The sequence below is a fragment of the Lissotriton vulgaris genome, chromosome 2_1 (assembly GCF_964263255.1).
Source record: "Lissotriton vulgaris chromosome 2_1, aLisVul1.2, whole genome shotgun sequence".
Lineage (NCBI taxonomy): Eukaryota > Metazoa > Chordata > Amphibia > Caudata > Salamandridae > Lissotriton > Lissotriton vulgaris.
The window spans coordinates 1392678382-1392704528 of record NC_141687.1 but is presented as its reverse complement, the minus strand read 5'-3'; the positions used below and the strand labels follow the sequence as shown (position 1 = coordinate 1392704528).

Sequence of the window (26147 nt, the reverse complement as noted above, 5' to 3'; positions counted from 1 at the left end):
TGTTGCGAACCAAATGATATTAGTTGACCAGAAAAGAACTTCCTGTTTTAATAGTTTGCCTATTCATGTACTCTACCTCAGTGTCTTGTGCAGTTTTGTACGTTGGACATAATAAGCATGTGATGGTATGTATATGGGACAGGTCTAGCTGGGGAGTAAGACAGAAATATACATTAAGGGGTTACTGGGAGAAGATTCAAGGAGGCCACACATCCAGCAGTATTTTTATATATTTGCTTTAGATATATTTACATTACATTAAGCATACTTACAATTATTTTAGGGATGATTTTTAAGTAAAGTGTCTAAAATTACATGATTTTTGGTCAGTTGTTAAAGATAGGATTAAACCCAGTTTACAAATTACGGTGCCAGCAATTACCCCACTTGAACAGCTCTCTTCAAATTCTCTTTCTTTCTACACCATTATATATGTTGTTGATTCAGGGTTTTTTTCTTTTTGGATTAATGATTGTCAAAATTGTTCTATTTTTGTAAAGCTAAAGATTTCTTCGGGTCAATTTCAGAAAAGACCACAGCGATAAGTATAATATTTGCACTGTCTCCAAAAATGTAAAACATTTTAGACAGTTAAAAATGTTGTTGATTGACCACTGCCGGCGGGGCAAGACGTTAGAATGTTAGCCATGTGAAAGGGATGATATTTGCTTGGGATAAACCTATGGGGTAAGATTCCCCTTTACTTCTACAAAGGCATAAAGAGAGTTGTCCACACCTTTACGAGACAATCACAACCCATCCCTCAATCCTAGTTCAATCCAGAAGAGTTTTGCTCTTACCTTCAGTCTGTAAGAATCCAAGCTAGAGAGAATCAGTGGAAATGGAAGGGGTAAAATATATACATACATTTGAAGGACCAAATTATTTCGCTAAGTTATCTAGCATGAAAAGCAAACTATGTAGCAGGCTCATTGGCAGCATTATTTTGTTACATTTGTGGTAGAAGCAACATTTCCATTGAAGTCAGAAAATGATGTGGCAAAATATGCAGCAAGCATGGCAAATCTATAACTACACAGTAAAAAGTGTATCCACAAATATGCACAATTCTGCTGGCCCTGACCATTGTCCACTGTTTTGTCATCAGTTTATTCATGAAATGTAAATGGAACACAATCTTTTAATTCCAAACAATGCCCATTTTTAGCTGTAACTTAAATAAAACAGCATTGTCTCCCTTCTACGTTCTTTACTACAAAACTATGTGTTGTTCCCTTGGTATTACTTTAGATCAGGTGTCTCCAACCAGATGATCAAGCTACCATTAGGTCATTGACACCTTCAGATTAGCTCAAAGACTTAAGTTCGTTTGTGAAAAATCACGTGGTCAAATTGTTTTTTGAAAGTTAAGGAAAGGCTGTGTTTATTTTACATTATTATCTACAGGCTGGAGATAATGGAGCCTGATAATGAGCAGTGCTGGAGTCAGTCCTGGAGTCAGATTTATGACACATGTAGCAGAGGTGAAGAAATGAAGCACTGGGGAATTTAACTATCAACCCCTCTGTGCTAAGCCTATTTTGGGCTATTTGAGGTAGTTCGCACTTAGGCCCCTGCAATTTTTTGTCCACATAAGGTATCCATACCACACTTGCGTCCTTTTTTTCCAACTTCCTTAGGATTCAAAAGGTACCCACAGCTTGTGGATTCGCCTGGAGGGGACTGAGAAATTAGCTAAAATACAGCTGACATTGTGGATTTTGGGGTAAAAATGGGAAAAAAGTGCTGCAGAAGAAAACATCTGTTTTTTTCATGTAACTTGTATCTGTGAAGGGCTTGTGGTGCTAAAATCACCCTCTTCTCAGCTTTCAGGAAGAGGCAGACTTTTGTCAGGAAACCAACTATTCCTACACGGTTTTTGCATTTTACTGGGACAAAGCATATTATTCCTACTTTTTGTGCTTTCCAACTCCCTCTAGTTAGTGGTAGAAATGGGTATGAAACAAATAATGTTCCTGGAAAGTTATATATATTTCTGAACAGTAGACAGAATTCTGAATTCAGCAAGGGGTCGTTTGTGTAGATCCTTAAAGGGTTTCCTATAGAAAGTATTAAACAATATTGAAATTGAGCTGAAAAAAATAGCCATTTGTAACAACCTTTTTTTTTTTTTTTTTTACTTTATTTAATGTATTTCAAGAGAACAAAAAGAAAGGAATAACAAGTTGTGGCATCAGTATTCACAAACATATACAACTAAAGCAATAAGAGACACCATTTATAAATAAAAAAAGAAGACAGTGCAGAAAATAATAAGAAATTAAATCAGAAGACAATAATATATCATATTGCAATGAACAGTAAACAAATAGCGGAGTAGAGAGAGTCTTCAGAGAGGACGTTGACTAGTTGCAATTCAACACTACTAAAACCATAAAGAAAGACTTTCAAAGCTTGAACCACTGTTCTAGAGGGGCCCATATCGTAGAAGCCAACACCCGCCTTCTTCTCCCCTTTCACAAGTATATTGAAGACTCCAAATTGCTCCAAGCTAATATCCTAGCTCTCCAATTAGGAAAGGTAGGAGCTTCCGCACTTAGCCACTGCGATGTTACACAGAGCCGTATCATTGCCATAGCTATAAACAAAAGTAGTGCTAGTATATCTGGATCTTTCAGTAGTTCCAAAAGATTCACACCCCATAATGACCAGCTCTGGGGAAATCAGCACCGGAATAGCCAGTACCTTGTTGATAAAGACCTCAATTTCACCCAGGAAGACCCCCAGATTTGAACACAGATAAAACATATGGGCAGCATCCGACGCTTGGAGTCGACACCTAGGGCAACAATCTCCCTATCGACTCCCCCACCCCATTTTGCAATTTTCACAGGAGTGATATATAAATCAAACATAGCCATATAGCTTTGCTTCCGCAAACTACCAGAGACTAAAACATAGCTAACTAATTCTAGTGCTGGTCTGATATCCACTCCTGCCTTGCCCGATTTGGCCGCCCACTTAGTATTCTGTTCATCCAAATCATCAGGAAGGCCTAATAATCAATCAATCAATCAGTACATTTATAGAGCGCGCTACTCACCCGTGCGGGTCTCAAGGCGCTGAATGGAGGGGGGGGGGGTGTTGGTAAATAATACCGATTTTGGCCCTCCTTTGAGCCAGTTCAATTAGAATGATTTTATCAAGCATTGCAGGGGTATTATGATGATATTTATCCAGGAAGCTTCTAATTTGGAGATATTTGAAAAAGTCCCAGGATTACATATGAATCTTTTTCCTTAAAGAGGAGGAGGACAATTGCCCATCCAAGCATAAATCACTTATACACTTCAGGCCCAGACTTTTCCATTTGAAAATAACAGTATCCTGAAATATAGATGGCAGAATGCCAACAGCATTAAAGGGTGTGTAGCTATTAGCCTTTGAAATAGTATATTTAAGGCAAATTTTATGCCAGACTGAAAACATAGCCCCAACAATTTTAAACCTCTTTTTTTTAAATAGCTGGGTTCCAGCACTCGGGTTAGAATACCCTTAGCCGCCTCCCCCAAAACTAACTTGTATATGGGTGGCTTAGTACACAGCGGAACATCTGCCAGATCACCTAGCAACAATGGACCAAAATGTTGTAGCATAGCAGACCAATAATAAAATAAAAGATTGGAGACCGCCCAGCCCCCTCGATCTCTAGGAAGGCAAGTCCACTTGGCCGCCCTTCGTGACCGACGGTATCCCCAGAGGAACCTAAAAGAAATACTCTCAGCCCTGACCAAAGTTGCCTTTGAAATCTGGAGAGGGATGGTCCTAAACAGATACAGGAACTTTGGGAGAACTAGCATTTTCAAGACGTTACAGCTGCCATACAGTGACAAATGCAAATGATCTAGCCTCTCCCGCTTAGTTTTGACAAAATCAATGACTGGAAGGATATTTAAATCTGGAATTTTAGCAACTGCAGGGGTAATTTTAACACCGAGATATACTGCTTCAGTGACGGCAGAAACATAAGAAAGGTGCGTAGTAGCTGACTGAATGACCTGAGTTTTTGCAATATTTAGCTTATAACCTGAAAATGCCCCAAATTGTTCAGCAAGGATCTCTACGCAACCCTAAAGACTGACAACATATCCTGGTTAAGCGATGCAGAGAACATCCTATAGAATTCTAAAGGAATAGTATCCGGGCCGGGTAAAACATGAAGCCAATTATGTCTTCATGTTTTACGAAGCATATTTCTTCACTTAAAATTCCTCCCATTTAAAGAGCATGGTTATATATTTGCATTATACAGGTAATGGTGCCACATATGACGAAAGGTATACCAGTGCCACAGGTTAAGTATGGGCGAATTTTGCAAATCTCGCGTTCGCGAATTTTGCGGATTTGCGAACTCGCAATCCGCAAAATCCGCGAATTCTCGCGAATTTGCGGATTTTTTTTTTTGTCTTCGCAAGGATTTCTGCCAGTTCGCAAGGATTTCTGACAGTTCGCGAGGGTTTTGTAACAGTTCGCAATCGCGAACTTACATGTCGGCTCGCAACGGTCACAATTATGTTGTTTCTACGTCTGGTTCATCATCATAGATTCCCAGCACCCTCTGTTTCACCCCTGCCACTCTCTGTTTTACCCATGCCACCCTCTGGTACATCAATGCCTTATGCCACCCTCTGGTTCATCATCACTGTAGATTATGGGGGGGAAAAGCAAGCACACCTGCCTGCTTCAACTGACATGAATTAATTTGGGGTTGATTTATTAATGTGTCACTGTTTTAAAATTCCAGTCTGGCACCTGCATCCTTATCTGTAATTTGCTTTCTGTTGCAGTGCAATTTTTTTTCCAGGACCTTTGTGGCTTACTTGTAGCTATTCTATGAGCCTGCTGTGAGGGTCAGAGCAGGGTCATACAATTGTTGCAACTAGCAACTGAACAATTGTTGCAACTAGCAACTGAACTTTGGAGGGGCTCTTGTCAGGAAGCACTACAAGGAACGGTTACTAATGATGAGTTTGAACTTTTGAACCTGCTTTCACTTTTGCAAAACTCGTTTTTCTGCAGAGCAGCATTACAGCAACTTTAATGCCCCACCAAGCTTATATGAGAAAGTTGATTTCTAATCCAAAAGTTTTCCAAAGAAAATCAAAAGGCCTCAAATCTAAAAAAGTGCAGGCAAATGTCAACCTGAGGAGTTATTCTGATAAAAATAATCATTTTCAGAAGGTCTATGCTGCTTGCTAGTAGATTTCTTGTGCGGAATTGCAATTTTTGTAATTTCGCGAGTGCGAGATTGTTGCTGCCCGCCGCACCTACATGTTCGCAATTGCGAACTTACACCGCAAAGAAAAAAAATCCGCTGCGTGCGAATTTGCGGATTTTGCGGGAAATTCGCGAATCTCGCGGATTGCTAATTTACCGAAAATCCGCAAAATCCGCGAGCGTAACGGATTTTCCGCCCAAGCTTACCACAGGTACATACAACATAGACTCTCAGTCACCAATACATATGTATCCCATTCATACGCTAACATATTCATACATCCTCAAAGACCACACTGTCGCACATGGCAGTCCTGTCATAGCGCCCCTAGTCAAAGTATTTTTTTCAATCCATAGTATCTGGTTCTGTGGACATTAGGCTTAAAGTCAATTAAGCTGGGCGTGAGGGTGTCTGGTAACAATGCACAAGTTGCTTAGCCTTCAGTATTTTATGATGATTTTTACTGATCAGAAGTAGGTCTCACTACAGAAAAGGTTGGAGACCCCAGCTTTAGACAAACAGTACAGTCTACTATTTCATTTACTATTCACGATACCATGTCCCTGTTAAAGCCACATTTTCAAGGTAATTATCTAAAACAAAATAAGCATGCAACATGAAAATACTTAATGGGCAACATGTAATATGGCTTTATATTGCCATCTCAGGGATCTGATAACATTTACAACCCACTGGGCCTTTGGCCTCATAATTGATGTTATCAAAATGGCCATATTAGACCACATTACACAGGTACATGTTATGCTTCCTCTTAATATAGTGAGACACACATGCATATGCACATAATGAACCATGCTCTTCTCTCTGAAAGTATATGTACCATTTGAAGAAAGTCCCCTTGTAAACAAGAGTCTGTTGCCAAGTTCATTTAGATGAATAGGTTCTAAATGTGTTGCAGAAAGGAGGTAACTGGTTACTCACAGTAATGCCCCACAAGGAACAACTTCCTCTCTGCAGTGCCCACTCTCGCAATGTGTCAGCCCAGCAGTGACTCCGCAACTCTCTTCTGAACTCATAAGACTAGCTGAGCAGGACGGGCATGACAAAGACAGCGAATCACCACAATATTTTGTTCTAAGGAAGTCATGGCTCCCCACTAACATTACCTTGGTGCCTTATTAGGTGTATGAAGTGCTACATATATGGCAGTGCAATGCAATCACAACCCAACCAATGTTATGAAAATACAGAAAATCCCTGCAAAATCATATGATGAAGGAACGTTATAGTTAAAATTCAAAACCTAAACAAATATTCTTCATTTATGGTCACCCATACTTTCATAATGACCACCCACCGACCCTCATAATATTGAATTTGACATCACAGATTGTAACATTGATGACCTTGCTCATACCATTACTGAGGCATCACTGATGTGGTCTGATTAAAGGTAGATATAAGACTGCAGTTCCACTGACAGCTAATCTGATGTGCACATAAAACTTTCATACAGAACAAAGGTACAAGTTCTCTGATAACCAATAGATGTCTCACTTACACTCAATAGATACAGATGCATTCACAACCAACATATATCTTCTCAGATATCTCACCAAAATATATTTCAGCATTTCCTGTGACACCCAGTAAATGTCCTCACATATACATTGACATAACTTGGAATCTTCAGGAATTTTTAGGATTTGGTTTGCAACCACAAGATCCCTGTAACTCACAGCTTTCTAAACTTTTCATGTTGGTGACACACTTTTTGGAGATGCATCATTTTGGGACACAGTAAGGCAGTGTAGTGAGCGATCGTAGCGAGCAAGCCCGAACCACCTAAGGGGGTTTGGGGGGGGTTCTCACTCACTCTGTCTGTCTGCCTCTCTCTCTCTGTCTCCCTCTCTCTCTGTCTCCCTCTCTCTCCCCCTGTCTGTCTCCGTCTGTCTTCCTCTGTCTGTCTCCCTCTGTCTCTCTCTGTCTGTCTCCCTCCCAGTCTCCCTCCTCCCTCTGTCTCCCACTCTCTGTCTCCCTCTCTGTATCCCTCTGTTTCCCTCCCTCTGTCTCCCTCCCTGTCACCCTCCCTCTCCCTCTCCCTTTCCCTCTGTTTCCCTCTCCCTTTCTCTCTGTCTGTCTCCCTCTGTCTCTCTCCCTCTGTCTAGCTCTCTCTGTCTCCCTCTCTCTCTCTGTCTATCTCCCTCTGTCTCCCTCGCTCTCTGACTCTCTCAATCTCCCTGTCTCCCTCCCTCTGTCTCCCTCCCTCTGTCTCCCTCCCTCTCCTTCCCTCTGTCTCCCACTGACAGTCTCCTTCTGACAGTCTCCCACTGCCTCCCTTCCTCTGTCTCCCTCCCTCTGTCTCCCTCTGTCTATCTCCTTCTGTCTTCCTCTGTCTGTCTACCTCCCTCTGTCTCTCTCTGTCTGTCTGTCACCATCCTCCCCCTGTCTCCCTCCCTCTGTCTCCCTCCCTCTATCTGTCGCCCTCTGTCTCCCGCTCTCTGTTTCCCTCTGTTTCCATCCCTCTGTCTCCCTCCCTCTGTCTCCGTTCCTCTGTCTCCCTCCCTCTGTCTCCCTCCCTCTTCCTTTCTCTCTCTCTGTCTCCCTCTCCCTCTTGTCTCCCTCTGCCTGTCAAACAAAAGAGAAGAACCGTTGCACTCCAATGTCAACTGTCTCAATTACCTGGTTAACCAGTTCTTAATAGTTAGGGTGCTCAAGGAGGTCGCCTCCTGTCCAGCGAGGCGCTAATGGAATGAGCTTCAAGGAACCTTACAGGTGTAAGGATATAAGCTTGAGCACTCCTATGGGCAAAATTAATTGCTGGAAAGTAATCCAAAAGTAATCAAGGGGGTATTTCTGATTTTTAATTCAATCAGTACACATATTTCATCATATGCTTCAAAATTCCATTTGGTAAATAAATTCTGGTAGTAACGATACAATCAATGGTGTCACGATGTGATCAATTCATCATTTTATTGGAAACTCCCCAATGGATTTCGAGCCATGGGCTCTTCTTCGGGGGGTATGTGTCGTATTTAAAATGATGAAGTGCCCGCTCGGACGCCATAAGCTTCATTCCCAGTGTAGCACCTTCCTGTCTAAAATATCTAATCGTACATGATCTGACCTTATTGCGGTCACTTCTCCACTATTTTATTTTACGTATTGTTGCCATCTACGTCTTTGACTTCCATACATCCTCCTTTGTCTGGTCTTTCCTGTTACTACCACCCTTCATGTCATTTACTATTATGGATACTCGATCCCATGCACATGGGACGTCTCCCCCATTCACCTATTATTCTGATGTTTAAACCCTGCAACTCTTCCCTACCATTACTTCCCTTCTCTACCTATGTCACGATGTCTTTGTAACGTACTCATCTATGTTTATTCTTCGAAATGTAAATGTAAATACTAACCTATCTGAACCTTGTCTTCAACTTTCTCCGTTAATTAATATGTTGTCCATGTATAACTGTGTGTATTATAATCTCATGAATCGTGCACATTTATTGATCCGTACTGATGCCTATTAACACTGGATAACCATTATTGTTAATCACTTTGTGTGCTTTTTGCCTTTTCAATTTTTATTCCTCATTCGTCTTCTTTTCACTCTCTCACTTTGGGTTGATATTTTTACACGGTTTGTATAATTACTCACATTCCTGTTTGCATTTCCTTGTTATTCATGTCGCGTTCCTTCTTTTGACTATAGCTTTGTCATGTATTTCCCCGTTATGTGAAAACACACACTCTTTGTTGATTACTGGGCCTGTATGTACAGCCCTGAGGAAGCCCCAGGCCGGATGGGCATGTAAAGGGGTGAAACACGTGTTGGCTGTCAGTCTCTTCTTTGCTCAACCTCACAGAAAGAGTGACAACACTGTATATAAAGAAATATCGCCATGGATCCTGGTTTATTGGAATTTTTTTCTGAAATAGTATGATAAATCAGACTGGCCCTGACAACTACTTTGGAAGTCGTCAATGTTTAGGGGGTTAGGGGTTTTCCCCTGTCAAAGGCAAGTGTTTTAACAAGAAAAGCTCCAAAACTAACGGCCAGTAAGGGACCGGGACCTATCACCCCTTTTCTCACAGAACTGTTCCTGGACGCACTCCCCTGGCAGGGCACTGCTTGCCATATTAAATATCCTGCTTGCCTGTCAGCTAACTGTTCCTTAGGTACATTGTCTGTGCATTGGACATTCTGGGCATGATGAATGTCGGGTGGGTAACATGGGTATTTTGACTCACAGCGTTAATGTTTTGTTTTACTGAAGCAGACTCCTGAAGTGGGTGCCTATTTCAGCAAAACAAAACCCAAATGCCCCTGATGCATAATGATTTTTTTTCCATCCTCGTTTTGCCAAATGTTAGCTTTTCCTGCTCAGGGCCCTCATGACTCACATTCCGTCCTACGCAGGGAAATCAAGTTACAGTCACACCACCCTTAAAAGGGCTGGGCAGCCATCACTGTGGCCAGGCGGAACGGTGATGGAGAGGCCACCAGGTCAAAATGGTAACATGCAGACTTTTCTTATTCCTGATGCCACGAGGGTTGGATTTTTAAGAATTGACACACGTTTATTGATTCGAAAGCCCTCGTGAATAAAGGCAATTGTGTAAGGCTATTAATGTGACTCCTTGCGTCTCTGCACAGGAAGCTGCTCACGATGAAGCAAAGTGAAAACAGGGAAAGGAATGCCCTGTTTTATTTTTAACCAATGAAAATGTTGCAGTCAATGGCAAACATTTCGTTTAGCGACATAAAAGAACAGTGACAGAAACACATCCGAATTGTGAGCCTGAAGGAGAGTTTAAAGACTAGCCAGGTCTTTGACATTTCCTTGCGTTTTGAAAGGTGAACCAAAATTCTCGGTGCTTAGGAGAGGCGCAGTAGGCGCTAATCATCAGGATTCAGACCTACAGGACGTTTTTTTTAAATCTCATTCTTGCGAGGTTGCTTTGCATAGCATGCCTAGTACAATGCATTTTCCTGTAGGTATGGAATGATTCCAAGCGCCATTCAAAAAAAACGAAATGCAACAAGCCGGCCATTGTGCCTTTTCCGTTGTTGAGTCGGGAGTGGCATGAAAGGGCTTTGATCAGTGTATGCAGCTGGCTTCCTGAGCAGCATTCCAAAACCCGTGCGCGCGACATGAAGCTGCACCTGGAGTGCTGACAGTACCGGAGATGCGCACTGCCTAAAGCTGCACTTGGAGTGCTGACGGGACCCGAAGTGCTTGCGACATGAAGCGAGGACATTCTATAGGGGTACCCAATCAAAAGCTAAGAAATTATGGGATGATAAAAGATGGCAGGAATTAAGGGGTGCCTGTGCCACGAAAAACCCCAAACAATTCTAGAACGTTTACAAATGGTCCAATGGGGGATAGGCTGAGCATCCCCAAAATCACGTTTCTCAATCTGATTGGGTGAATTATTTCAAACCCCAATATGCCTCAACCCTACCAAAAGGAGAGGGAGAAATTACAAGTGCACTATATCCCAATGAAACATTTACTAAGGCTGAGGTAGAGACCGCACTTAAATCTGTATTGGCCGGAAAGGCACCATGGCCAGATGGCATACCAGGCGACATCTTTCTATACGATAAAGACAGATGGTGCCGGTACATCCTTTTGTTGTCGAATGCCATTGCCCAAGGAGCCCATATACCCGACTCGTGGAAGAATGCTGAGATTATCCCTGTTTATAAGAAAGGGGACAAATCAAGTCCGGGGAACTATAGGCCCATCAGCCTAATCGATTGTCTCCAGAAAATAATCGGGAGGCTGGTGCTTAATAGAGTGCAGGAATGGATTGAGGAGTTTGAGGTTTTGTCCCCCCTGCAAGCTAGGTTTCGCGCGTTCCTTAGTACCATCGACCAGGTGTTTCGATTTGTTTTGATACACTGGAAGATTGTGACGTTAGGAAAGGGAAGCCTTTATGCTGCCTTTGTACATCTTAAGGCGGCATTCGACCTCGTTCCCTGCACAAAGTTATGGCTAACCTTACAAGAGTTAGGGCTCCCACCTGAGCTCTTGACTTTGATCGTTGGACTACATGAGGAAAACAGTGCACAAATTAGATGGGGTGGGCAGGGTGAAATAACTGAATTATTCCCAGTAGAAAGAGGCGTGAGACAAGGCTGCGTCATAGCTCCTGCAATATTCGCACTATATATTAATGGGATAGTTGATTACATGAGTGCAATACCGTCTGGTGCACCCACATTAGCTGGTGATAAAGTGCCTATATTGATGTTTGCCGAGGACACATTGATCCTGTCCAAGACCCCTAGCGGGCTTCGGAAAGCCCTCAAAATGTTTGAGGGTTTCTGTTCACAGAGGGTCTTGGAGGTCAATGTGTCAAAGACAAAGCTAATGGCATTTAATGCACATAGGGCCTTCAAAGGGGACATTTGTATGAGTGACAGGCCACTAGATTAGGTGAAGGAGTTCACCTATTTAGGGGTGAACTTTCAAGATAATATGAAGTGAGACTATCAGGTGGAATTAGCTTCCCTTAAACACAGGCAGATATCAGGGATCCTGCACCAAGAATATAATCTATCGTATACTAACCCATCAGCCCAGTCTTAGAAATTTATAACTTGAAAGCCATTAGTTCAGCCCTATATGGCTCAGAACTTTGGGGGTGTGAGGATCTTGTAACCCTTACCTCTTCAGAAATAGGTTTCTAAGAAAAATTACTAGACTGCCACAGAGCACTCCAACTAGCCCATTATTAATTGACTTAGGGAAAAAAACGATCGCAGCAGTAGTCAAACGCCGTCCCATCCTCTATTGGGGGAGACTCTGGACTACACCAGAGCTCGCAGGCTATGCAAAAGGTTTCTTAGAAATAATAAGGGCTGACGTTTCACATCGTATTAAATGGCTATGGGCGGTCAGAGACCTTCTATCCGATATAGGTATGGCTTCAAAGTGGGCGGATCCTGAAAAAAGCAAACTTTCCAACCAAAGAGGTGTTGAAGGCCAAGTATTGGGAATGGTTCCGGGATAATAACATTAGGCAAAGTGAGTCGTTCACCCTCACAAGCCGATTCTTGGATCATAAAGCCACTCCGAAGTTGGAAACTTACTGGGATCTAATTACAAAACCATTAGACCGCAAATTGTATTTTCAGTTTAGGCAGTATCTACTTGTCCAGGATGTAGGTCCTGTAACAAATCTCTGCCCCACCTCCTTTTCGTTTGCACCGCTTACGCTGCCCCGCGTCGGGTCTGGCTACTTCCAATTTGTAAACTCCTGGGCAGTAGACGGGCAGCTGAAGCCGAACGCATCCTGCGGACTCATACCTCACTGCCTATTGTAATAGCCATGGCAAAATTCTTAGGGTGGAAATGGGCATTGAGGGCTCGCCTAATATCCCCGAGTGAGATTAAAAACTGGCGTGATTCAAACTATCCAGCTTACCATTAAGCAGTGTATGGTTTGATAGCGAGCACCACCCGCTAAGTCTCAAAATTAATTAAGCGCGAGGAGGCACAAGTTAATTGTCACTTGTATATAAGAATGTGGTGCATTTTGTACATATTTTAACAGTTTTAGGACATTCTCTAAGGAGATTTTAATGTTTTATGTTAAGTCAATTTACGACACCGTCTAGATATATCACCAAGAGCCTTTTAAGGGGGTCTGCCTTGGGGTGAGTATCTCCATTTTTTTACCTATGAAATGTAGTAGTTTTTTTTATATTTACCCAATGTATGCTTCTCTATCAACAGCTATTTTATGTATACGATTCTATTTGTATTCTTGTAAATGCTTTTATGACTGTAAATTGTCGAATAAAGCTGTTGAAAAATGAAATAAAAATGATTAGCGTGTGGAGGCCATGGATTTGTGTGTACTGCTTCATAAGCAGTGAAAAAATAGATGAGACTATAAAAGTCGTAAATCTTCCCATATTGGAAATCCATAAAAGCTGTATTGCCATCTTTTCTGAGCACAATGAATTCACTGTCTTTTTGTTTGGTTTCTTCTTTCCTGTCACTTGCTCCCGCCCCAGACCCAGCTTGCTATGTGCCACTATTCTACATCCCTTGAGGAAGAGTATTTCTCAGCAGCGCAAGAGTTCAGACCAGAACGCTGGCTGAGGAGAGGCAACATGGACCGAGTGGACAACTTTGGATCCATCCCTTTTGGTTATGGTCTCCGCAGTTGTATAGGAAGGAGAATTGCAGAGCTGGAAATTCATCTTGCACTGATACAGGTAAGTCTACGCGGAAGATGGTCTAGGAATAAAGGGTTGTTTTCTGTAAATTCCACAACAGTTGAGGCGCTGCTCCCACCAGCCTAAATGAATTGTTTCCCCGGATTCCACAAGGAGGCAGAACAGATGGTTCTAGTGCTCTGCTTAACCCCTACAATTTATTGATTTAATAACATAAAAATCATATATTTGCTCTTCTTTAGTGTTCTCAAGATAACTTTTCTCAAGCAGAACTAGGTGGACACAAAAAAAAGTTGTGGAATGAAAAGACCATCACTATATGTATTCTACAATCGTGAACTCACTCCCATCATTTCTAGTGCCAGTAAGCAGACGTACACCTGCAAACGACCACTGCGGTTTTGCACACAAGTTTTGTGGTTTGGCACATTGCATTGCCAATATGTCTGTGCATTATTTCATTCTAACAAGGGGAAGCGTTTTTCGTTCATTATCAACATTTTTTCGTTCATTATCAAAATCAGTAGAATATCTCTGCCTATGTTCGGGACAGCAACACACATTTTAAGCATTCTATTTTCATTTATAAAACTATTCTCATAAAGAAAACTACTTTTCTGTCATTTTAAGCCAATAAGATTTTTAGTTCTATAGTATAAAGTACATTTTGCAGGAAATCTTTTGAATTCCCCTTCAAACTAATAAAACGAAGCAGCAGTAATTGGTGCATGTAGACATTACAAATAAACAAGCATTTGCAATGCAATAGGTCTCATGTATGCAAGAGTTAGAGCTATTGGCATTGTGAATAGCGACGTCTTTTATCGGAGGGCCCGATTCACAGAACTAACTTAAGACAAAATCCTAAACTTACTACTTTTGGTATTCACAGAAGTTAGGATTTTGTCTTAAGTTTGTCTTAAGACAGACTTAAGACAGACTTAAGTTAGGATTTTGTCTTAAGTCTGTCTTAAGTCTGTCTTAAGACAAACTTAAGACAAAATCCTAACTTCTGTGAATACCAAAAGTAGTAAGTTTAGGAGTTTGTCTTAAGTTAGTTCTGTGAATCGGGCCCAAAGTGTTTTGCTTTGGAGCGGTTTGGATGTATGTGGTTTGTAGTGGAACTATGAGGGTTGAATTGAAAGTTAGATGTTGAATTTGTGGGGTGAATTGTGTGGCATGCAGTGTATTTGTGTGGAAATTAAGTGGCATGGTGTGCAGTGGAATAGTATGGATAGCAATTATGGGGTTGTGAATGTACTGGAATTACGTGGAGTGGGACTGTGTGTCATGTGTAATTATGTGGAATTCGTGTGTTGTGGTATGTATTGCAGTTCAGTTATGTGGTGTGCTGTTGAATTTTGTGGCATGATGTGGAATTGTGTGGTGTGGATTGGATTTATGTTTTGTGTTATGTAATTAATTAATGGTGGCCCTGTCTGCCTACTTTTAGTAGAGCACATGTTGTATTATACCATCACCTCATGCTGGTGTGGAAAAACTCACCTTAGTGAAAAATTGTTATAGTTTGTGCAATAGCAAGACAATTCGAGAAGAGAAAATGCATTTTTTTTTCGAAACTGAGTTTTTGAGGGAAAAGAAGCAGGATCAGAAACCGTAGTTGGCACACTTATTTTCAAAACACCACGAAGATGTGTGGAGCAGGCAAAAGCTATAAATAAGTGCCAAGATGCTGCAAGAGCTTTTTAGTGCATTTTTAATCTTGCTGGTGCATTCTCAATGTACCAAAACGCTGAAAAAAACAGCCCAAAGGAGGACACGTACAAAAAATTTAAAGACTGTAAAAAATGTCCTGGCAACAATATGCAATAACTTATGTTATGAAGTTATGCAAGGAGGGCTGTTAAAGGTGGACTTGTCACAGCCGCGATCCAAATGTCAGCATGAGGGAATACTTAATCATCAACTTAGTAGGTTAAACAAGTCAGAAAGGGAGGAAAAGAATGTAGATGAAAAACAGATCAATGAAAAACGCTTGCAACCTAAAACAGGGAGATCGTGTTTCATAATATAAAGATGGAATCCAGTGGGTAGCTTAGAAAGTGTAACGGAGCAACTCACTTCAGGCGCTATCTTGGAAATTACAAAATCTGATTAAATCAGTATGCTGATAAATAATTTTTAAAAATATATAATTTTGTTGCTCCAGCTGTATAAGGAAGCTGAGGTGCTTTTTGATTACAAATAAGAAAGTAATAGAATCTGCATATCTAAAGTGACTTCAAACTTTAAAAAACTCTGTGCACTGCAATTTAGTACATATTAACAATTTGCAGGTGAACAAGGAATTAAATAGATTAAATAGGTAGCATTACAAAGTAAAATCTCAAAAAGTATAGAGGGGCTGAAGGTCAAACTGTATATGTATGTATGTATGTATGTATATGCAACGTCTCACACGATGTCCTGTTTGGAAAGGAGCACTTTCCAGGCGGTGCCCGTGTCAAGACCAGGGCAGTGTCTTGAAATTTTATCTCTCCACAAGAATGATTGCCACGGTACACCTCTTGGTTGTTTAAGATGTTAATGATTGCAGACCATGCATTGCCTCCTACGGGTTTCGAACCGAAGTTCCTTCTCATGGTAGTCTGTAACAGACTACCGTGAGAAGGAACTTCGGTTCGAAACGTGTTGCCTACCCGCAAGGTTACTGCCAGCAGCTACAGACAAAATGCATACATTCAAACATATAAACAGACACACAGGCATGTGCGCAAAGACACATGGTAACATGCACACAAACACACACCAGAAGCTTAAACATATGCAGACAAACGCTCACACACAAACATATCACACAGACATACGACAGAGGCCAGGAAGGTTTGGAAGGCAGGACCCGGAGCACAGGAGCAGAACCAAGGGAGGAATACAAATAAAACACAAGTGGGGTAAAGGCATTGTAAGTATGACTGAGATAACCACATACTTTACAGCTCTGTTTACAGAAACAGCTTTGACGCAAAGCTAAGCTCTGCTTTTCAAGGCATTCAATGGGAGTACCCCAATTCTAAACTGTATATAAAGTGCGCATGCCCGAGGGTGTTCAACATTATCCATATAGGAATCAAACTTAAAACAACTTTTAAAATCTAGGAATCGAATGGTTAAAGTGCTCGGTGTTCTGGTTTCAGTGCAAAATTGATCAATAAGATCCCAGTACCTTTTTTTTGAGCTGGTAGCCCATTCTTTTTGTGATAGACTGTGGATCATCCCACATGAATCCCAGCCCCAATTTATGAAGCCTTGCCTTACTTGCCTAAACCAAATTAGTCACCCTGTTTGCTTATGGAGCATTAGTAACTCCTCCACTGCCTCCTGTACTGGTATCTGAGTGTTGCAGGTCCAAAGTCTTATCCAAAATATTAACACTTTAAGGACAGCTATGTGGCTAATGGACCTAAACCCAAGATCCAGACATAGTGGTATTAACGGTGTGTTCCTTGGAAGGTTTAAGATTGCTCTTAAAAAGTAGTTTTCAGCTACTTATAGCTGGTTCAGGTGCTCCATCCCCCACAGTTCCGCCCCATTCAAGGCGGCGCCATACCCTCTAGCCCGATGAATTTCTAAGATTGGGGATATTGGACGATAGGGAGATTTTTTGGCTTCCTTTACTATTGTACTATCCACATATTGCAATGAAAGGACGCTCTTCTGAACTTGAGAAGTCCAATTGAGGTTCTCCCTAGTTCTAACACCCAAATAATCAAACACCTTAACCTGATCTAGTTGTTGAATTCCAAGCCTCACTTTCCCCTTAATTGACTTGTAGGGATTGAAAACTATAAATTTTGTTTTGGTACAATTCATTTCCAAACCCCGCTCTTTACAGGCTGCTGCAAACATTGTTAGCACTTTCTGAATTCCCATTGGGGTTTTTGAGATAAGCAGGGTTTCATCTGCAAATAGAAGACAAGGGATTTGTTTACCAGCTAATTTTGGTGGGTCTCCACCACAATCATAGAGATCATTAATAAGCCCGTTCATATACATGGTAAATAATGTTGGTGCTAACACGCAACCCTGCCGCACACACTAGAATATTCTTAGTTAGGTTACCATCCCAGTTCCACCTGACTTTGGCATAATTTTCCTAGATGTAAACATACCAGGAGATGGAGTAGACCACCAGGAAGACCAAGGTCCCTAAGGGCAGCCCAAAGCTTTGCATGATCTATAAAATAAAATACAGTTTTAAGATCTACAAATACGACATACAGGTGGCCCTTTTTGATGGTAACTTCCTTCCAGATGAGCAGCAGGAACCGAAACACCTGGTCTAAAGTACTCGTGGAAGCTCTAAAGCCAGCTTGCAGTTAGGAAAGTATATTAAAGACCTCTATCCAGCTCTGTAGATGCTTTAAAATCATGTTGCTATATATTGTCTTTGATACATCTAAGAGACTGATTGGCCTGTAGTTTGATGGGTCCCCCTTATCTCCTTTTTTAAATATGGGTATTATTTCAGCACACATCCACGACGCAGGGATATTCCTGCCTTTTATAATTGCTGTGAAAACTGCAAACTGCCATCGGCCCCATACATCTGGCTCAGAACTATACAAATCACCTGGTAACCTGTCTAATCCTGGAGCCTTCCCAGGCTGTAGTGATGTAATTGCATTCACAGATTCCTCTAAGGAGAGGCTAATTAAAGTTTCTACTGGTTGCTCTATGTTGCAGACACTACCTGACCGTACTCTCTCATTCTCCAGCTCGGTAACCTTTTCTGAGTTGAAACTTTGGAAATAATCTTCCCAAACTTGAGGTTGTAAATAAAAGTCAGTTTCACTGGCTGGTTGTTTTACCCCTTTTGCAAGCAAGTGGCAAAATTGCCAAGTAAGTGCCAAAATTGCTGGCAGTCCTTCAATCTGGATGCCTCCATTAAAGTACCCAATATTCTGCCTCCCAGACCCTTTATGCCTCATCCTGTACTCTTTTGAAAATTATCCTTCGATCAATAATATCAGTCCTTAAGCCTTTTTTGACTGCCAGGTTTAAATTGGTTTTTGCATGCCTGCTGTCTTCATTATACCACGGGGCAGCAATACGGGATGCTTCTTTTGTGCTGCACATTTTGCTAAAGTAGGGCACAGTAAAGCTTACTAAGAGTTGGAAGATTGACACACTGCTGTCCTCATTTAAATTTGGGTTTCCAAAGACATTTAAGGCTTGGGCCAACTCTTAGTAGATGTTTGGTAAAAGCTTTCCATCAGCAGTAACCTTGGGCCATTTTATCCTCCTATTGTTGTTAGCTGTGATGACGGGAGCCGCCACTTGGTTTGTCTGAAACTGTTGAATGCTAATGCCTGATAACGTCAAAAACAGTGCATTATGATCACTGTCCTCTCGGTTAAGAACAACCATATCTTTTATCAGTGCCCAGAGGTCAATATCTACCATAATGAAATCAATCCGGCTCCTAGCGTTTCCTCTTTTAAATGTAAATTTGGCTTCTGCATCTGAAGGAGTCCACCCATTACATGCGCAAATCCTATTTGCAAGGTTAAATGACAGGACCTGGTGCCCAACCTTAGTGCTCTTTTTTAAGGCCAGTATCTGAAGCCTTTTTATGCCTCTAATTTCTTCTTCCTCCTGGACTAGTTCCTGGGCAAAATCAATAGGTTCACCGGCTACTATTAGATGATAATCGTTGCCTGAGTTGTCAAGATAATTTGTAAGCATTAAAATAGTGTCAGAGTACGTATGGGGGCTAGTAAAACTATTATATAGGTTAATTATCCTAACATGGAAATCCCCTTTCAAAGATATAAGATTTTATTCAAGGATCTCATGTGACCCTAAGTTTAGCTGTTTTGTTTTCCAATCCAAAGCTTTCTTAATCCAAATTAACAGACCCCCAGCGGGTCTACCTGCTGTTGAGGGTCTAGCTTCAATACTATACGTGGTGTAGCCCACCCTGTGGTCCGGTCCAGTAGCCCCAGTTTCTTGGAGCAGGCATATATGGCTAGTATCCACTAGACTACCCCACTGCGAGTCATTCAGTTTCGATTTTATCCCTACAATGTTCCATGAAATAATACTTAATTTCTGGTCCTCTTCAGAATTGTGTTGAAGCTGAAACCTTGTTGTTATGTTTTCTACTTCTTGACCTTGGGAAACTATTCAATGGCTATTTGGGATGACCAAGCATCGGGTCTCTGGTTCTCTTGGATTATTTTTATTTTTGAAAGCCCTCTGTTGGCTAGGTGGAGGCATATTATGGGACTGCGTCCTTTCATCGCTGCCCATCCTTAGTCAGTCTGGGATATCCAGCTCCAAGAGAGCTTGGTATCTGTTGGTGGTTACAAGGGAGAATTGTTCCTTGGGATAGTGGGTTATGCGAGTATTTATTGTACTGACAGGGCCCTTATGCTTGAGATGTCTATAAAAAAAACAGGGGCATAATGCCGATCCCGTGATCTGGGCCCCACTCTGCATGATCCCTCCTACCTCTGATCAGTTTTCCTGCTAGGACAGGAAACCTGCTCATGATCACCACCAATCACTCTGGGTAGATTTATGTGAAAGACCAATTCAACTCAGTCTTCTTACAAAGAGGATATCATTGTAACTGTTGTTTGTATAGTCAGAATTTAGGGATAGCCAGTGGCAGACTTTATTTTTTAATTGGCTTGTAGATTCCTCATTGTTTTCCTGTAATGTGAGGACATTGATTACAATCGCTAAGTATGGGCAACATTCTGGTGGAAGATCCAAATTAATCTCATGTGAGGTGGAAAACATGTTAGAGGTGCCATCTAGTTGTGGAGTAGGCTGTCTAGTATGAACCGTACCTTTGTCATTTTGTGCAACTAGTCGCGCCCTTGAACTACCCCCCCTGTTTCCACCTCCCATTGCATGGGTTGCTTGTCTTGAGGATCAAACAATAGATGAACTCTGTACTTGATCATGTACTGACTTTGGGGTAATGGCTACAGGAGAAGTATGTATGGCTTGATTATTCTGTCTTCCTGCTATGTTAGACTGCCTTACTTTTCCTCCCCCCCCAGCAGGATGTTCCTGAACAATAGACCTGTATTCTCCAATCCCAACTGCAAGTTTATTAACACACTTTTGGATATCACCCATATTAGCTTCAAGTCTGTCCATGATTAGTAGAAGATTGTTTAGCAGTATATTGTCCAAGTGATTATTAGGAGTTTCTAAATCTTGCTTGGATAGACGTGTAGAGGCTTCTGAGGCTAGTGGTGTAGGTTGAGATCCTGGTGAAACTGTTGGTGGTACAGTTATGGTGCTTTTGACCCCCTCCTATGTTGACAGCTTTGTTTTATTTTTTGATCTAGTACCTAGTGGGGGGTCTGAGTGTTTCGTTTTCCTCTTCTTTTTAGATGGTAGATCCATTGTTGAGGGCGTAGTAGTAGAACATGGTGGCGAAGGGGGCTTCAGAGGGGTTGACTGGTCTGAGGATTATACTCGTTAGAATTTCCGTTTTAGTGACCCCAGGTGCCCTATTTGGGGTATGGTCCAAATTTATGGCAGTAAGTGCTCCACCATCCATAGACAACCGCTGTTCCACCACTAATATTTCTTTATCCAAGGCTCTAGCAGCACAGGTTAGAAAACAGTCAAGGTTCGAGTTTTGTAGAGATTTGGGTGTCTTAAATGTCTTAAGTGTACTCTCCATATCACCTGTTTGCTTATATTTAGACATTTGGTTAGGAACAACCCAGCCCACACACACACAAGTGTAGCATGAATTAGACCAAGGGCATGAGTTAGCTTACTTGGCCTCAATTGTAGACTCAGTTTGTTGACTCCCCCAGGCAGTTTAGCTCGCGCTCCAGTATCTTCTACTTAATTATAATTGGGCCGGTCTCAATCAGCTTCTGGTTATGCATTTTTTGGTTATAGCTGACCGAAATGTATCAATCTGTAACAGTCTCAGAATATTAGCAGTGGCAGAGGAGTACTCTATTTCTTAACATATTTCTATGTCTCAGATTAGTACGCAAAAAACAACTTACTTGTCCCCACAAGAGCTTCAGATTTAGAGCACTGGCGATAAGGTATAATAGTTTAGATTTCAGTTTATCCAGGCCCAAACAAAGTAAAAAGGACTCACCCGCAATTGCTTGAAGCCTCAGACAAGACTCTTCAGAGGGGTGGCCAAGCCTGGCCTTTTCCGGTCTAAGACGGGCACACATGGGCCCACCCTTGGCTCGGGCTTTGTCCGGGTACACCCGCGCACGTCCTGAGCTGCGGGTGCCGGGCAGTGACTTTATGCGCCTCTGGGCGCTGATGTCCCATGTCCGCCTCCTGGCACGAGTGCACTTGTGGGTAGTAGTCCCCGGTTAGGGCGGTGGTGGAAGAAGGTTGCTGTAGCAGCTCCCTCGCTGCAGTAGCCCGGCAGTGACTTTATGCTCCTCCGGGTGCTGATGTTCCACGTCGCGCCTCTTGGAGCGAGTACACTTGGGGGTTGTAGTTCTTGGATAGGACGGGGTGCAGTGGTGGAAGAAGGTTGCTGTAGGGGCTCCCACTCTGCGGGAGCCTGGCAGTGACTTTATGCGCCTCCGGGTGCTGATGTCCCTCGTTGTGCCTCCTGGCGTGAGTTCACTTGGGGGCTGTAGTCATGGATTAGGGCGGTGGTGGAAGAAGGTTGCTGTATGGGCTCCCGCGCTGGGGGAGCCCGGCAGTGACTTTATGCGCTTCAGGGCACTGATGTCCCACGTTGTGCCTCCTGGCACGAATGCACTTGGGGGCTATGGTCCCCGGTTAGGGCGGCGGTGGAAGAAGGTTGCTGTAGGGGCTCCCTCTATGATTTTTGCTCGAAAAGGGAGGAGTGCGATAGACTTATAAATCTCTAAGATGGAAGGATCAGCTGTTGGCTTTTTCAAGCATGGTAAGATAATGAATGATTGCCAATACTAGCAAGACTTCCGATGGGAATGGAGAAATTATAGAGCATATTTACTGGCTTAATGAACGTTTAGCTGAGTTCTTTAATCAATTTAATAAGACCGCGATTGAAAATCATCGAGATGAAATAACAAGACATTTTTTATTTAATTTGATTCTCTGAAAAAGTTTCAATTCACAAAAAATAGTGGTATTGTAGTTGCAGTTTGAGTAGGTAGATGTAGTGAATAAAGGGTGCTGACCAGTAAAAAGTACAAAATGTTACTAATTTTTGCATGAAAGAATTGAGATAGGCAAGAGCAGAGTGGAAGAGAATGAGTAACCGATGAGCCACAAGAATAGGATGTTTCTGTAGCAATGTCCCTGAAAACAAAAAACACCTTTCTAGTGAGTTTTTTTTGGCCAATTCTAACTGCTCAAAGTAATATGCATTTCTGATAGCTTTTTGTATGTGTAAGGTATCTTAATTTTGTTATTGGTCATGCGGTTGCTGAGCCATGTGGGTTCCAACTGCATGCAATGTTTTTTTTTTTTTTTTACTTCCTTGACTCAAGTGAAAAATTAAGGAGCCGATGGATATGCATGCTGACGATCATTCTGAGGTTTAATAGGAATGGTAGTACCCAAAGTAAAGTTGATTGTGTTATTAAAAATGTAATGCACGGGTATCACGATCACCATTTAGAACCATAACAGCTGATGCAAGATGGAATACCTTTTCATATGGTGATGAGTCTAGGTTCAACCTTCCTAGGCTCTTGGACAGCTAGCTTAAGCAGAGTGGGAGCCAGATGTGGAAAGTGATCATGAAGTGGTAGCAGAGATGGAGGCTTACCTCCTCAGCTCTCAGCCAATCAAGGGAATAACTATGTTTCACTTTATACTATTCTCCAAAATGCGCTCATACTTTCAAAGACCACACAGGGCTAAGGCGAACTGTATTAAGGCCCAGCACCACTGGTTTAATAAAGAATGTAAAATAGCCTGCAGACGTCTAGGGGAAGCTATTAGATCAGGAGACTTGTGCAGAGTACAAAATGCTAGGAAAATTAAAAGAAGGTGCAGAAAAATGCCCCAAAAATGTAGGATGATAATATATGGCAGGATCTTAAAGTTGCATGCACCAGGAACAATCCCCAATGTTTCTGGAATTTGGTAAAATTGGGTAGGGGTGGAGTCTCATTGCCCCCTCAAAATCATGTAGCCCCAGACTCCTGGTTTAACCATTTTACCTCACAATACACCAGTGATGATGGTGAGGCTAACAAGTTTCCCCCCACCCATTTTTACTTTACTGACAAGGTCTTTGACTTAGCTGCCTTAAGAGCTGCCCTTAGTGTAATTTCAGGGGGAGAGCGCCAGGTATTGATAGTATTCCCGCCGATATCTTCCTACATGACAAGGCTAAATGGAGTAGGTATATAATGCTATTGGTAAGCGCAATTGCCCTTGGTACCCTCATCCCGGATTCCTGGAGAGGGGTGGAGATTATCACAGTATACAAAGAAGGTGACCAGTCTCTGCCTGGAAACTATAGGCCAGGTACCCTCATCCCAGATTCCAGGAGGGGGGTGGAGATTATCACAGTATACCAAGAAGGTGACCAGTCTCTGCCTGGAAACACAGGCCAATAAGCTTAATTGATTCTATCCAAAAGGTGGTATCCCACCTTGTCCTGGCAAAGGTCCAAGAATGGATAGATGCTGACGATATCTAAACCCCATTACAGGTGGGTTTCCGGGTACGTGTCAACACCATAGACCAGGTCTTTCGTTTTATTCTAATATACTGGCGGACTGTAGTTCTTGGCAAGAGCAGCATGTATGCTGCCTTTGTCAATCTTAATTCAGCCTTTTACCTGGTCTCTCGCAACAAACTTTGGGTGGTGCTACAGGAGTTGGGAATGCCCATGGACCTGCTCTCTCTTATTGCCCGCCTTCATGAGAAAAACTTTGCTCAAATACATTGGGGTTCACAGGGGAATGTAACTGGTCCTTTTCCTGTAGAGAAAGGAGTGTGCCAAGGATGTGTTATGGGACCCATTTTATTCTCCCTTTTTATTAATGGAATTGCACATTTTTTAACTACTGTCCTTGCTGATGCACCGGTTTTAGCAGGCAAATAGATTCCAATTTTAATGTTTGCAGATGACGTGCTTATTATCTCAAAAACTCCTAGTGGTTTACAGCGTGCATTGTTACTTTTTGAAGACTTTTGCTCTCTCCGAGGCCTAGAAATGAATGCAGTAAAGACTACGTTTATGACTTTTCAACAGCACAGAACATTCACAGGTATTTTAATTTTTGGTGGGACACCTTTATAACAGGTAGACTCATTTACTTACCTAGAAATTATTTTGCTGAAGGAATTGGGATCGAGGTCTCATGTTGATATTATGATATTTAAAAAATCGACAATTAGCTGGTGTCCTACACAATGAATTTGAAACATCTCTGACGAAGTCAGTCATCCTGGTGCTACAGATTTATAATGCAAAAGTAGTAAGCTAGGTCCTATACGAGGCAGAGCTATGGGGTATTGAGAAACGTACTCATCTAGCTACAGTAGAAAATGGGTTCCACCGTCTGATCACCAGCCTACCACGAAGCACTCCTGTGTTACCCTTGCTGAATGACCTAAGTAGGAAAGCATTGGTACTGTTTCAGGGATTCTGCTCGTGCACAGAACTATGCGCAGGGAACCAGGACTTCGGTGTATTGTGGTGTACCAAAAAAACAACCTCAGTGCCTAGAACCCCAATCTGACTAGCAATAGTGTCTCATTCGTTCTCCGTACTACAGCGAAGCTACCAATGGTTAGACAACCTAGAACATGCAACTTAGTAAACTCTCAGGAATAGTGGGAACCAAGAACACTCTTTCGCTCTAACACTCATACAACGTGAGTAATCAGACACAATATAGTTTAAAATGTTTATTTTAACTGACATGCTCTAAGGTGCAGTATTCGCGCCAATACTGACAAAAAGATGCTTATTATTATGGATTGTTACAATTCCATAAAGCACAAAAGGGGATATCATATTATAAAGACAGCGGAAACAGGACTACAGTGCCTTTATCACCCTCCCCTTGCTGGGACCTAGTTTTAAGTAACAGAAGAAAACCTCTGGGCTTTGACGGGGAACCACATACCTCCAAGATCAGATGCAGTGAATCACATCCCAGGACAAACACAACTCTTCGTAGTTCGAAAGGTGTTCTCCAAAGTATTTCCTCATGTCTGCAATGCCATATTAAAAGCACCAGAGTTTAAGTTTTGCCAACTGTGCCTTCTGTTATGTCTATGTGCGGGGGACTGATCAACGTGAATTAACAGAATATATTGTTATTCGACCTTGGACATGCAGTACAGACAGAGAGCACAGTGTACGCCTAGATATGTGAAAAACAGATAGTTCTCATGTGAAGAAGCTCAAGCATTGTATTTACTATGTACTATAGAACTTCTCAGCAGAAAGCACTGCAGGACGCACGGAGCATAGCATAGGGGTTCTCCCTTTTTAATCGCCGCGATTGTTCGTGGTATTTCTACATTGTTTTTAAAGGCTATTTTTGATGTATTGTCATAGTAGTATTCATTTTGCATACCCGCACTATAAAAAAAGAAAAACTTACCTCACCACCCGCCGCTTTGGTGTGGCTAGAACTCCCGTGTGGCTTCTGCGCCATATTGGTTGAGGGAGGGTTGGGCTTTGTTTCCATCCTCAGGCGCCATCTTGAGAGGCACACTAGTTGTTTGGCAGCTCCTACAGGCCACCACATTTAAGCGGGAGGTTGCAGGCGTGCAGCCCAGACTATAGAACTGCTCAGC

The 26147-nt window shown here is 42.1% G+C and overlaps 1 protein-coding gene across 2 annotated transcripts in view; it reads left to right on the top strand.

Annotated features, from left to right (window-relative positions):
- Positions 1-26147, top strand: part of CYP27C1 (cytochrome P450 family 27 subfamily C member 1) — a 252242-nt gene that overhangs the window by 199616 nt on the left and 26479 nt on the right. For both annotated transcript variants that reach the window (XM_086957149.1, XM_086957150.1), the window contains one exon: positions 13248-13451. In XM_086957149.1, coding sequence (XP_086813275.1) covers positions 13248-13451 — 204 coding nt within the window. The remainder of the gene's footprint in view (positions 1-13247; positions 13452-26147) is intronic.